Source organism: Microtus oregoni, unplaced genomic scaffold (genome assembly GCF_018167655.1).
Source record: "Microtus oregoni isolate MIOR12 unplaced genomic scaffold, Mior012 000049F_ref0000343, whole genome shotgun sequence".
Classification (NCBI taxonomy): domain Eukaryota; kingdom Metazoa; phylum Chordata; class Mammalia; order Rodentia; family Cricetidae; genus Microtus; species Microtus oregoni.
The window spans coordinates 2,541,395-2,555,603 of NW_024543223.1; the positions used below are offsets into that span (position 1 = coordinate 2,541,395).

The 14,209-nt window shown below is 43.9% G+C and overlaps 1 protein-coding gene across 4 annotated transcripts in view; it reads right to left on the bottom strand.

Moving 5' to 3' along the window:
* The window catches only part of LOC121436453 (phosphatidylserine decarboxylase proenzyme, mitochondrial), a 55,059-nt gene that overhangs the window by 24,049 nt on the left and 16,801 nt on the right, over positions 1 to 14,209 (bottom strand). For 2 of the 4 annotated variants that reach the window (XM_041636377.1, XM_041636378.1), the window contains exon 3: positions 1,422 to 1,597. The exons of the other annotated variants lie outside the window; for them this stretch is intronic. In XM_041636377.1, coding sequence (XP_041492311.1) covers positions 1,422 to 1,597 — 176 coding nt within the window. The remainder of the gene's footprint in view (positions 1 to 1,421; positions 1,598 to 14,209) is intronic. 4 annotated transcript variants of the gene reach the window in all.

Here is a 14,209-nt window from a genome sequence, read left to right on the forward strand (position 1 = left end):
TTCAGGTTCTTACCCTGGTATCTGACTCCTGTTTTTTATTGATAGTTTAATTAGATTTACGCTTCACTGGTCCCTTGACGAATCACATCTTTCTTTTGTTAAATTAGGATGAAGACAGTTTTATGGGGTTTTGCAAGTACGTATTGATGGAGGAAGGTCATTGGTTAAGAAAATAAAGAAACTGCCTTGGCCCATTTTATTGGTTAGAACATAGGTTGGTGGAGTAAACAGAACAGAATGCTGGGAGGAAGAGGAAGTGAGCTCAGAGACGCCATGCTCCCCTCTCCCAGGCAGACGTGATAGCTCTGCTCTCTGAGGCAGACGGCGATGCGGCCAGCCACCAGGTCAGACATGCTGAATCTTTCCTGGTAAGCGCACCTCGTGGTGCTACATAGATTATTAGAAATGGGTTAAGAGGCTGAAACTAATGGGCCAGGCAGCGTTTAAAAGAATACAGTTTGTGTGTTGTTATTTCGGGGTATAAGCTAGCCAGGCGGCCAGGGTGCCGGGGACGCAGCCCCGCCGCTCCTATTACAACAACGTATGAGTGTGTAACACATGACATGTATGTGCGGCTACTGGAGCAGAGCCCAGAGGTGGATGTCAGGTGTCCTGCTCTATCAGCCTCTACCCTGCTCCCCTTACAGCAGGGCATCTCACTGAACCTCGACCTAGGTTAAAGGCAGCAAGCCCCAGCAATGTTACTGTTTCTGCCCCTCCCACAACAGTGAAGTTAAGTTGCAAGTCACATGACCACATCCAGCTTGTAGTTGTGGCTGGGGACCTGAACTCAGATCCTCAAGCTTGTACAGCAGCTGCTCTTACTTGATGAGCCAATTCCCAGGCTGTAAAATTACATCTTTACATCACATTTCAACAGTTACTGAATGGCTTGGGCCAGAGGAAGCATAGGTAGATAAGGTACTCCAATACGCAAGATGCATGGTTCAGGAATCGTGTAGCTGCCCTGTCCCTACCATGTGAAAACTGGTGTGGAGCATTCTGAGCAATGATAATAATAATAATAATAATAATAATAATAATAATAATAATAATAATAAAGAGAGATTTGATTACAACAGTCTGGTTCCTGGTGAGAATGAATCCATATCACAGAAGCTAACAAGCCACCTCCTCAGCCCAAAACAAGAGCCAAGATGGCTGGTGGCAATACCAGTGCAAGAAATAATCTCAACAGCAAGCACTTTCTACTCAGGTGCATGGGGAAACCAGTAGCAGGTCTTTGAAGAGAAGACAAGCTTGATAGGACATCAAAGGTGTGACTCCCATGATAGTTCAAAAGCCACCAGAGACATGAGCCCCAGGAAAGCAGATGTGATTTGTTCAAACAATTTCAGTGGGGCAATTTAGAAAATGACAGCTGTCTGAGATGAGAGCAGGTCACGCCCACTCATTCCTACCTCCCAGTGACTAGCAAGTTTGGGCGGAATCTCCAATCCCAGCTTCTCAAGTTTCTGATCCCTGTACTTCTCATACTGCCGGTACCCCACATACCCACCACCTGTTGCCAACAGGATGGGCACAGGGCGCAACAGGAACAAGGATCGGAGAGGAGCAGTATGTATTTTTCTGGCACCTGTAACAACAAAAACCAAGGAGATTCTGAGCCTGGGAGACAGAATTAAAAACAAAGAATGCAATCCCGCTTCCACAAGAGTCAGAAAGAAATCCTCAGTGAAGGGGAGTGGGCTGGACAGGTGCCAAGGCACAGATCCTGAGGCCCTTCTCCAATCCGCCACTCAGTGGAGGATAGGCATCTTGGCTATGGAACTGGTCATGGACAGAAAACAAAAACTCCAAGCCAAGTTGGGCTTCACTATGATCCCAGCTACTCCTGAGGCCAGGCTGGGTAACTCCCCTATCTCAAAACAAAAGGTTAAAACAGGCCTAGTGATCTAGCCAAGTGAGAGAGAACCTGCCTAGCATGTACAAAACCCTATGGTCCACCCTTGGCACCATTTTAAAAAATAAAGGAAGGTCAGGTGTGGTGGCCCACATCTTTAATCTCAGCACTGCCTAGGCAGAGGCAGGTAAATCTCGGTGAATTCAAGGTCAGCCTGGAAGACATATTCAATTCTAGGCCAATCAGAGCTACACAGTGAGACCATGTCACACAAAATCAAAACCAAAACAAAACGAACTCACAAATAAATGAAGATAGGAGGAACAGAGAGAAAGACAATCTCAAAGCGATTCAGAAACTAATCAAAGTAGACACAGCTGTCTACCAATTTCCAGGTACCAGTTCTCACCCTGGGCTCTTCTCTTGGAAGTTAGATGAGATGATGTACAATTCTAAAATGTATAAATTGTACGCTCCAGACAATTCAATAACAAAGACAGACAGCCCAAGGTGAGTGACAGCTGTCAGTAGTACAGTGCTCTCCTAGGTTGTGCGAGGCCTTGGAGTCAATTCCCAGTACCACACTCACAGACACACTGACTAACAATCCACCTGAAAATACTTTAAAAGGACCTGGAGAAGGCCTGGAGAGATGGCTCAGTGGTTAAGAGCACTGACTGCTCTTCGAGAGCACCCGGGTCCAATTCCCAACACCCACACAGCAGTTCACAACTGTCTGTAACTCCAGGATGCAACATCCTCACACAGACATACATAAAGTAAAACACCAATAAAATAAAATTAAACTAAATTTAAAGAGGGGGAGGTTGGAGAGGTGGCTCAGTGGCTAATGCACTAACTCTTCTTGAAGAAGGCCGAGGTTCAGTTCCCAGCACGCACATGTGGCTCACAACCATCTCTAACTCCGGTTCCGATCCGATGCCCTCTTGTGGCCTCCATGGAGACCAGGATCACATACAGTGCACATGCATATATGCAGGCAAACATGTAGACACATAAAATTAAAAAAAAAAACTAAAAACATAAAAGATTTAAGCCGGGCGGTGGTGGCGCACGCCTTTAATCCCAGCACTCGGGAGGCAGAGGCAGGCGGATCTCTGTGAGTTCGAGACCAGCCTGGTCTACAAGAGCTAGTTCCAGGACAGGCTCCAAAACCACAGAGAAACCCTGTCTCGAAAAAACCAAAAAAAAAAAAAAAACCAAAAAAAAAAAAAACATAAAAGATTTAAACTCAGCAGGGTCATGGTGGTGTACAACTTTAATTCTAGCACTCAGTAGACAGAAGCAAGCAGATCTCTATGAGTGCAAGGCCAGCCTCGTCGAGAGAGAAAACCTAACAACAATTAAACCAGCTAGGCATATTGACTACAGGTCCTCGTACTTAGAAAGGTGAGGCAGGATGGCACGCTACATAGTAAGACCCTGTCACAATAAAAATAAACAAAGAATTAAAATTTGGTCACAAACAAATGGACCAATAAACACATGAAAAGATGTGTTCATTTGTTATGGATTGAACTGAGACTCCCCAAAAATCCTGTGCTAAAGCTCTAACCTCAGTCCTTACGGGGAGACAGGGTCTTTACAGAGTTTGCAAGCAAAGTGGGTTGTCAGGGTGGTTCTAAATTCAACAGGACTGGAAGCCTGATGAACTGCGGCAACGGTACACACATGCACACAGGGAGAATAGTGTGGAGATCAGGGACCCATCTCTAAGCAAGAAAAGCCAGAAGCCGCCCCTGAAAGCTAGGCAAGAGGCCTGCAGTGGATGCTCCCTCACGGCACGCAGGTGTCTACCTTCTACAGTCACAGTTTTTGGCATTTGTTACAGCCTTAACAGATCAAGGTGCTATCACTATTGGTCAAGGAAATATAAATCAAAACCACAGTGAGATACACCTCACACCTATCAATATGGTAAATTATAAAGGTTAAGTGTCAGAAAGGGCAAAGAAATTGGAAGTCTGAATGTAAAAATGGGGTACCTACATTGAAGCTTGGCAATTCCTCAAAATGTTACACAAACTCTGAGACTTGATCTTCACAATAATCAAAAACCAAAACCAGCCAGTCACCACAGGCCCCAACAGGTAATATGTCTGAAGGCACTAAAACTTAGGTGACTTAAACTTATCCTTAGGGCTGGAGAGATGGCTCAGCTGTTGAGAGCACTGGCTGCTCTTCCAGAGGACCTGGGTTCAAGACCCAGCACCTATATGGCAGCTCACAACTGCTTGTAACTCTAGTTACAAGGGATCAGACACCCTCATTCAGACACACAGACACATATGCAGGGAGACATCAATGCATATAAAATGGAAATAAATCTTTTTTTTTTTTCCGAGACAGGGTTTCTCTGTAGCTTTGGAGCCTGTCCTGAAACTCACTTTGTAGAACCAGCCTGGCCTCGAACTCACAGAGATCCACCTGTCTCTGCCCCCCGAATGCTGGGATTAAAGGTGTGAGCCACCACTCCCTAGTGGAAATAAATTTTTTTTAAAAAGTAAGTAAAGTAAAATAAAATAAAAGGAAGAAGAAAAGAAAAAACCTTACCCCTTGGTGTGGGACAATTCTGTATTCTGTGAATTATGTTTTAAATAAATGCTGATTGGCCAATAGACAGGCAGAAAGTATAGGTGGGACAACCAGACAGGAAGTAGAGTAGAGGCGGGTCAACGAGAACAGGAGAATTCTGGGAAGGAGGAAGCCCATTCCTCCCCAGTCCTGTCCAGACACCAAAGAAGGAAGACGTGACCTGCCCCGCTGAATAAGGTACCGAGCCATGTGGCTAGCATAGACAAGAATAAGGGGCTAATATAAGTTATAATGGCTAGGGGGCTGGAGAGATGGCTCAGTGGTTAAGAGCACTGCCTGCTCTTCCAAAGGTCCTGAGTTCAATTCCCGGCAACCACATGGTGGCTCACAACCATCTGTATTGAGGTTTGGTGCCCTCTTCTGGCCTGCAGACATACACACAGACAGAATATTGTATATATAATAAATAAATAATTAAAAAAAAAACAATCACACTAACACAAAATGCAAAGCTCAGGCCAAGTGTGATGGCACACGGAGGATCTCTCTCTCACACACACACCCACACACCAAAAAAAAAAAAAAAGTTATAATGGCTAATAAGAAGCCTGAGCTAATGGGCCAATCAGTTTATAACTTATGCAGACCTCTGCGTGATTTCTTTGGGATTTACAAGCTGTGGGAACTGGGCAGGACAGAAACCCCAACAAGCAGGCCCTCAGGCTACAACCCCTGAATGGTCGGTCAACAGCAGCACAGTTTACAACCAGGAAACAGAACAATCCAAATGATCATCAACTGATAAATTAATAAACAAGTGTCAGGTTGGTAATGAACCCTACAATGCTAGCATTCCAGAAACTGATGCAGAAAGATCATAAATTCAAGGCCAGCCTGAGCTTTTAAGACCCTATCTCAAAAGGTTAAATAATTGGGGGTAGGGGCACAATAGGACACACACACAACGTGATACCTTTCCCAGGTAACATGGGTTATTAAATAAAAGCCCACTGATAAGTATGGGGTACTTTTGTGACCCCCCAAACATTACATTGTTCTGGGTTATCCTCTGGAACTTGATGTTAATGTCTGCTGGCTGGGCACAGTGGCACACACCTGGGGCAGGCAGAGCTCTGTGAATTTGAAAAAAGCCTAGTCTATATGGTGAGTTCCAGACCGGCCAGGGGTACACAATGAGAGCCTATCAAAAAAAAAAAAAGACAAAAAAAAAAAAACCAAAAAAGACATCACACAAGAGTCACAGAACATGAAGAAATAAAGCTAGTATTGACCTGGAAGTTTCAACCCTACTGAGTAGCTTTTACAGTGTTGGAAGATCCTATGCATGCAACCAGGGGAGAAAAGTAATCAATATTCTGAAGCACCTCTGAGCTCTGTAAACTATGATAGTGGCACACGTTGTGACATGAATGTTAAACGAGTAACTAACTATTTTCTGGTTGGCTGTGAGGCTGCTCACAAGACAAACTGGCACTGTTAACTGCGCTGTAAACTCAAGCTGGATGGCTCACAGACTGTAGGGGAACATCTATGATTCTGCTGGACGGACAGGTATTAAACTGCCCTTAAGTACTTATTTTTATACTCATAGATTATTAGTGCACCTCTCAACCCTCATCAAAGAAGCTGATTTTTGCAGTTGATAGCAATAAATACAAAGACCTACAACTAGTGAACATGAAGAAAATGAAGAGATTGTGGGATGCTTATGCTAAATGAGACCTCTGTATCACACCCTTTCCTTGCGAGGCTCAGGGATCCCTGGGGAAGAGAAGGCAGAAAGAATGCAGGAGCCAGCAGGAGTGGGCGACTGCAGCAGAACTGTGTTCTAGACACGGCAGGGCTAACACACAGTCTCACAACAGATGGGGCTGCGTGCACGAACCTGTGAGAGCAAGCCGGCCAAAACCCCAACCGAATTTTGTCTTCAGAAGGGACAAAATCCCACCCCTACCTGAGGTAGGTAACTGATGGCTCCTGGGAGAGGGAGAGTCAGTTTTTGTTCTTTGGTGATGCAGTTCCTGAGTGACTACTGAAGCTCTCATAGACAGCCCTTCGCCCATGCACATACTGGAAACACAAAGTGGTTTTAAAATAAGAACACAAGGGCTGAGAGATAGTTAAGAGCACTGACTGTTCTTCCAGAGGTCCTGAGTTCAATTCCCAGCAACCACATGGTGGCTCACAGCCATCTATAATGAGATCTGGTGCCCTCTTTTGGCCTGCAGGGATGCAGGCAGATGCTGTATACACAATTAATAAATAAATTTTTAAAAAAAAATTTAAAAAAAGATGTAGACTTATTAAAAAAAAAAAGTAAGAACACAAGACCAGGCAATGGTGCTGCATGTGGGAGGCAGAGACAGGTGAATCTTAGAGCATTTGAGGCCAGCCTGGTCTAAAAGTTAGCTCAAGGACAGTCAGGACTGTAACACAGAGAAACCTGTCTCAACCGCCCCCCCCCCGCCCCCCCCCCCACAAAGGTGGAAATGGTATGGTGGTGGGGGAAGGGGATGTTGAGGTAGAGGTAGTTTTGATAGTTTATGTATGTGCACAGTGTTCTGCCTGCATGAGAGGCAGAGGCTAGTCTGGTCTACAGAGCTAGTTCCAGGGTAGCTAGGACTGTTACACAGAGAAACCCTGTCTTGAAAAACTAAAAAAAGTTTACTGGGCTTGGTGGCACATAAGATGCCTTTGGTCCCAACACTTGGGAGGCAGAAGCAGATGGATCTCTGTGAATTCCAAGCCAGCCTGGTCTACATAGTGAGGTCCAGGACAGCCAGGGATATAGAGAGAGACCCTGGCTCAAAAAACAAAAACAGCGTAACAGGTGTTTTTTGTTGAGGAGATAAATGATGTTTATATAACAGTGAAAATACTATAAACTGCTCAAACAGCTACTACTCTGGAGGCAGAGGCACATGAATCTCTATGAGTTCAAGGCCAGCCAAAAATACAAAGTGAGATCTTTTCTCTCCAAAACAATACTCTGCTGAATTGTATACTTACAGAAGTGAAGTTTATGTATGGTAGTGAGTTATCTCAGTAGATGGACATGTTTAAAATCTTATGTATCTAGAATGGCATATCATTTAGTTGCAAAGAGGAAAGTCTAGAACCTAGAGAGTTGGCTCAGCAATTAAGGTCTTCCAGAGGACCCAATCTGGTTCCCTGTTACAGCAGAATATTTATTTAACTATGGGAAGATGGGCTGCATTTGTTTAGTTATGCAAAGATATGTTGCTGTTTTACCCTGCCTGCCTAAGGCACCTGATTGGTCTAATAAAAAGCTGAAAACAACCAATAGTAAGAGAGGAGGTATAGGTGAAACTTGCAGGCAGGAAGAATAAGAGGAAGAATCTCAGGCATGGGGGATGCCAGGGGCAAGACAGATATGGAAGCAAGATAGCAGGATATACAGAATAAAAGAAAGGTAAAAAAAAAAACCCAAGGCAAAATGTAGATGATTAGAAACAGGTTAAATTAAGTTATAAGAGCTAGTCAGACAAACATAAGCTAAAGGCCGAGCTTTTATAATTAATAAGAAGTCTCTGTGTCACTATTTGGGAGCTGGCTGGTAGGACAGAGAAAACACTCAGCCACAGTTCCCAGAACCCAGGTCAGGTGGCACACAACCACCTGCAATGCCTGCTTCAAGGAGATCCAATACCTTTGGCTTCTGAAGGCATCTACACTCATATGCACATACCCCCACACAAAAACACATAAGTAGGGCTGGAGAGATGGCTCAGTGGTTAAGAGCATTGCCTGCTCTTCCAAAGGTCCTGAGTTCAATTCCCAGCAACCACATGGTGGCTCACAACCATCTGTAATGAGGTCTGGTGCCCTCTTCTGGCCTGCAGACATACACACAGACAGAATATTGTATACATAATTAATTAACTAATAAAAAAATCCATGGCCTTAAAAAAAAACACACAAGTACACAAGGCTAAAAATAATAAAAACAAATTATTTTTACCCTTTTATTTTTTCAAGACAGGGTTTCTCTCTTTTTTTTTTTTTTTTGTTTGTTTGTTTGTTTTTTTCCGAGACAGGGTTTCTCTGTGGCTTTGGAGCCTGTCCTGGAACTAGCTCTGTAGACCAGGCTGGTCTCGAACTCACAGAGATCCGCTTGCCTCTGCCTCCCGAGTGCTGGGATTAAAGGCGTGTGCCACCACCGCCAGGCCAGGGTTTCTCTTTCTAGCCTTAGTTGTCCTGGAACTCACTCTGTAGACCAGGCTGGCCTCAAGCTCACAGAGATCTGCCTGCCTCTGCCTTCCAGTGCTGGGATTAAAGACATGCACCACCATGCCCAGTTAAAACAAATATTTTTTTTAAAAAAAAGGAAAAAGAAAGGGCTAGAAAGTGGTTCAGTGGCTAAGAGTACTTGTTGCTGTTGCACAGGACTAAGGTTTGGTTCCCAGCACCCAAATCATGGCTCATGACCTGCTACTCCAGTGACCAGGAGTCAAGGCACCCTCTTCTTCTGTGCACGCCAGACACTCACATGGTACACATATGCACATGCAGACAAAATATTTACATACACAAAATAAATACATCTGATTTTCTTAAAAAGGGAAATCCACTTGTGTTAAGTATATTAAATCTGGGTTGGAGAGATGGCTCAGAGGTTAAGAGAACTGACAGTTCTTCTAGAGGTCCTGAGTTTACTTCCTAGCAACCACATGGTGGCTAACAACCATCTGTAATAAGATCTGGTGCCCTCTTCAGGGCCTGCAGGGATACATACAGACAGAACACTGTATACATAATTAATAAATAAATAAATCTTTTTTTAAAAAAAAAGAATATTAAAACTAGCTGGGTAGTGGTAGTTCATGCCTTTAATTCCAGCACTCAGGAGGCAAAGGCAGGAAGATCTCTGTGAGTTCAAGGCCAGCCTGGCCTACAAAATGAGTTCCAGGACAGTCAAGGACAGCCAGAGCTTTTACACAGAGAAACCCTATTTGGAAAAAACCAAGATAGATAGATAGATAGATAGATAGATAGATAGACAGACAGACAGATAAGAAGAAAAAAATAGATATTATATCTGCGGCTGGAGAGATGGCTCAGAGGTTAAGAGCACTGACTGCTCTTCCAGAGGACCTGAGTTCAATTCCCAGCAGCCACATGGTGGCTCACAACCATCTATAGTGAGATCTGATGCCCTCTTCTGGCACAAAGTCAACAGAGCACTCATATACATAAATAAATCTTTAACAACAACAACAAAAAGAATATTAAATCTGAGCCAGACATGATGGCACATGCCTTCAATCCTGGCACTCAGGAGGCAGAAGCAGGTGGATCTCTGTGAGTTTGAGCCCAGCCTAAGTTCCAGGACAGGCTCCAAAGCTACACAGAGAAACCCTGTCTTGGAAAAAAATAAAATTAGATCTGAAGGACGCTAAGCAACACCAGCCAGACACAGAGAAATGCTCCATGATCTTACTCACACAGGGAATCTAGGAAGGTAACGGGGCTAGAATAGCTCAACGGTAAAGCATGAGCCTAGATGGATAAGGGTTTTGATCTCCAGCACTGCAAAATAACCGTTTTTACAGGTGGTTAAAGTAAGAGTGGGAAGGTGGAGGCCAAATGACACAAAGTTGTGGTTCTGAAGGACAGTAAGTCAGAAGACCTAATGTATAACATGAAGGTTATTGTAAATATCACATATTAGTAACTTGCCCAAAGAGAGTGGAGTTTGAGTGCCTTTACCAATAACAGCAATAAGGAAGTTACATGAGATAATAATTTCAGTAATTTTCTGATATAAGGTAGTTTATGTCACTTTACTATGCATCTCAAGATAAGTGCATCAACACTCCACACTGCTGGCCAACTTGACGGGACACTCCTATAAGCGCAGCACCCAGGAGGGTGGAGAAAGAGGGGTAGTGTTGACGGTCAGCATGGACTCCACAGCAAGACTCTATCTCAAAAAACAAACCAAAAATATCACGCTGTCTGCCTTAAATACATACACGATAAAGAAAAAGAAAAAAAGGGGGAAAGCCACAACTGAAAATCCTAACAGCAAAGCACAGATCTGTGCGGCTGACTGGACGGAGGCAGGTACCCCACAGACCTTGTTTTAGTGGTTGGTTTTAGTTATTTGGTTTTGGTTGTTGTAAGACAGGTCTCATGGAGCCTAGCCTAGCCTCAAACCCACTGTGTGCCAAAGACTGGCCTGATGCTCCTGCCTCTACTTTCAAGAGTGGGGGATGTCTGTGATGGTCACCACAACAAGCTGATTCTTTTCCTTTTTCTGCGGTACTGGGGACTGAACCTAGGGTCCTGTACATGCTTGGCTAGAGCTGCAGCACTGAGCTACATTCTTAACACTGGCTCTTTTTAAAACATTTATTTAATCTGTATTTGTATGTACACGCTCGAATGTGTTATACAGGTACATGTGGATCCTGAAAATCAAACAGGCCATCAGATTTGGTAGTAAGTGCCTTTACCCACTGAGCCATTTCACTGCCTTACTGGTTCTTTTTTAAATAAGGAAACAGATGTCATAAATCTTGTCCACTATCTAATCATCCCTAATGAACCTGGTAGTTGATAGGTTTCTGTTGTGACAGCCTGTCTTGCCTTGGGCAAACAACTTTGGGAGGTAGGGACTGCAGGAAGGAACCATGAGCTATGTGCTGCAAACTTTTCCACCTCTATAAAGGGTCACAACCACCTTTTCTCTGGCAGTCTCCTCAAGCAGCTACTAAGGAGCGAGGCTGCCCCTTGATGTGTGCACCAATAAACATAGTCCTATCTGCTGAAAGATCAGTCTCCTGTCTCTTCCTGCTTCCTGTTTCTTTAAGTGCCTCAGAAATCTAACATCACTAACTTAGAAGCTGAAAAGATAAAGCTCTGATCAAGAAAGACTTGTCAGAATGTGACAGGGAAAGACAGTGCAAAAGTTCCTCCATCTTGTATTTTTTTTAAAGATTTATTTATTTATTATGTATACAGTGTTCTGCCTGCATACATGCTTGCAGGCCAGAAAAGGGCACAAGATCCCATTATAGCTGGTTATGAGCCACAATGTGGTTGCTGGGAATTGAACTCAGGACCTCTGGAAGAGCAGCCAGTGCTCTGAGCCATCTCTCCAGCTTGTTGGTTTTTTTTTTTTTATTTTTTTATTTTTTTTACTTTTTGACACAGGGTTTCTCTATGTAACAGTCCTAGCTGTCCTGTAACTCATTTTGTAGACTAAGTTGGCCTTAAACTCACAGAGATCCACCTGCCTCTGTCTCCTGAGTGCTAGGATTAAAGGCATGTGCCACCACTACCCGGCACCATCTGGTATTCTTGTTGAGTCCATTTCAGGCTTAACAAGAATTTGATCTCCCTTTAAATTTTATCACGATGGAAGGTGTTAGGTGAGTGAATTTAGATATCTTCCATTCCTGACCAGCACAACCACTTCCTTCTTATTCTTTACCCCTTCTTTTGCTTTTCCTTGCACAGATTCTTGATGACAAAGTACTGCTGGAAGTTGATGGCTCCAGAGTCCTTCTATGTTTTCCTTCATATATAAACTATTCTGGCCTGGAGATGTCGCTCACCGGTAAATCACAGTCTCTCAGTTTGGAGGACCCTGGGATCAATTCTGATGACTACCAATAAATAAAAAAATGTTCCTTAAAAAAAAAAAAAAGAATTTGATCTCCTTGATAGAGACTCCCATGGAAAATTACTCAACTCTATTCTAAGAACCCAAGGTCAAGATGCCCTAACTAACTTAGCTTCTGTTAAACTGTTTGTTTGTCGTCCCCAACCCCCACCCCCTTGCAGCTGCTGAGCAAGATACCAGGGTGTGGTTTTTGCTCTTTAAAACCCCTTACTCTAAATACTTGGGGCTACACTTGGGTCCCAAATACCTCAGCCGGAATGAAGACTTTCAATTGGCTATGAACTGTGTCTAAGTGCTCATCTCTGAGGGACTCCCCATAACAAGAGAAAGATCCACCCTTTGCTTTGCTCCTTCTGAACTGCATAGTACGATACCCAGTCTGCAGTGGGGTCTTGCTGCATATCCCAGGCTGGCCTCAAGCTTCCTGCTTCATTGGGATTAGAATACCCAGCGTCATTTATAGGTTTTTCTCTTGACTTTTCTTTCTTTTCTTTTTTCTTTATTTTTAAAGATTTATTTATTAAGTACACAGTGTTCTGGTTACATGTACACCTGCATGACAGAAGAGGGCACTAGATGTACAGATGGCTGTGAGCCACCATGTGGTTGCTGGAAATTCAACTCAGTACCTCTGGAAGAGCAGCTAGTGCTCTTAACCTCTGAGCCATCTCTCCAGCCCCTTTTTTATTCAGTATTATACGTGTATCTGTGTTCATGTGAGTACAGGTGATAGCCAGAAGAAGATATCAGATCCCCTGATGCTGGAGTTACAAGTGGTTTTGAATGACTAGGAGTTAGACAGATAGACTCCTAGGTAGGCAGACAGACAGGGAGAGGGGCCATGACTTGGTAATAAAGGTGGCAAATTTTCAAGATGGCCAGGTTCTTCCTCACTCTCTTGACTTGAGACATAAAGCTGGCAGCTTAAAACAAAGGCCTTGTAGGCATTTTGTCTCCCTCCAGCAGCCCCCCCTACTGATGGACTAGCTCAACAAGTTCAAGGCCGGCTCAAGACATAGAACAGTTCTGGGCCAATCTGTTGGAGAATATAATTTTCACATGTGTGACTTTTGTTTATGCTACATTTGATTAACTGTGAAGACGTGATTCTTTGCTTATCTAAAACACCTGGTCCTAATAAAGAGATGACCGGCTAATGGCGAGACAGGAACAGGGACAGGCAGGGCTGGCAGGCAGAGAGTATAAATAGAAGGAAAACTGAAAAGGAGGGAATGAGGAAAGCGAACAAGGAACGGACATCAGGGGTCAGTCACCCAGCCAGCCATGGAGTAAGGAGGAATGTAGTTGTAAAGAAATAGAGAAAGCAATGGCTTCATCAAGATAGAAGCAACCATGTGGCAAGATAATTTAAGATAAGACAAGCTGGCCAGAAATAAGCCAAGCTAAGGCCAGGCATTCATAACTAAGAATAAGCCTCCATATGTGATTTTTTTTGGCAACTGGGTGGTGGGCTCCCTCAAAGAGTCCAAAGAGTAAAACATCACACAACACCAACCAGCCTTCTTCAAAGGGATCAACCCTAAATTAGGGGCAAAAAAACTTTTCAGAGACTTAAAAAAGCCATCCCTCGAAAGAGACTGAATGTTTTGGCTTCCTGAGCCTCCCCACTTCACAGAGCGTCACCTTCTGTGTGTCCACTGCATGCGTCTCCTCACCCCCAGGAAACTCCTTTCTGCAACTGCTAACTCTGTCTGCAGTGTCTGAGATTTCTCAGATGCTACTGGTTATGACTGAGATTTTTCCTGCCTTGTAACTCTTTAACCAGCAGAGGAAAAGAACTTGAGCAAGACTGTATCATTTTGGGGCTTGTCCAGGATGTCTTCTGAGGAACAGACTCATCAAGGTTAGAAATCAGGCTGACCCAAGAAAAGATGGAAGTTGAGCCTGGTACCTTCCCCTGTCCTGAAATGGGACTGGGAATTTATTTTCTTCTCTTTTACAAGGGAGCGAGTGTGTACCCTAGGAAACAAACAGTTTGGTGACTAGCACCTGAGAAAAGGCACTACAACTATACTACTAACTTAGGGTCTCGCTCCATAGCAATGCTGCCTTCGCCTGGTCATTGATCCCAATGCCTGAATGGAGGACATTTTTAG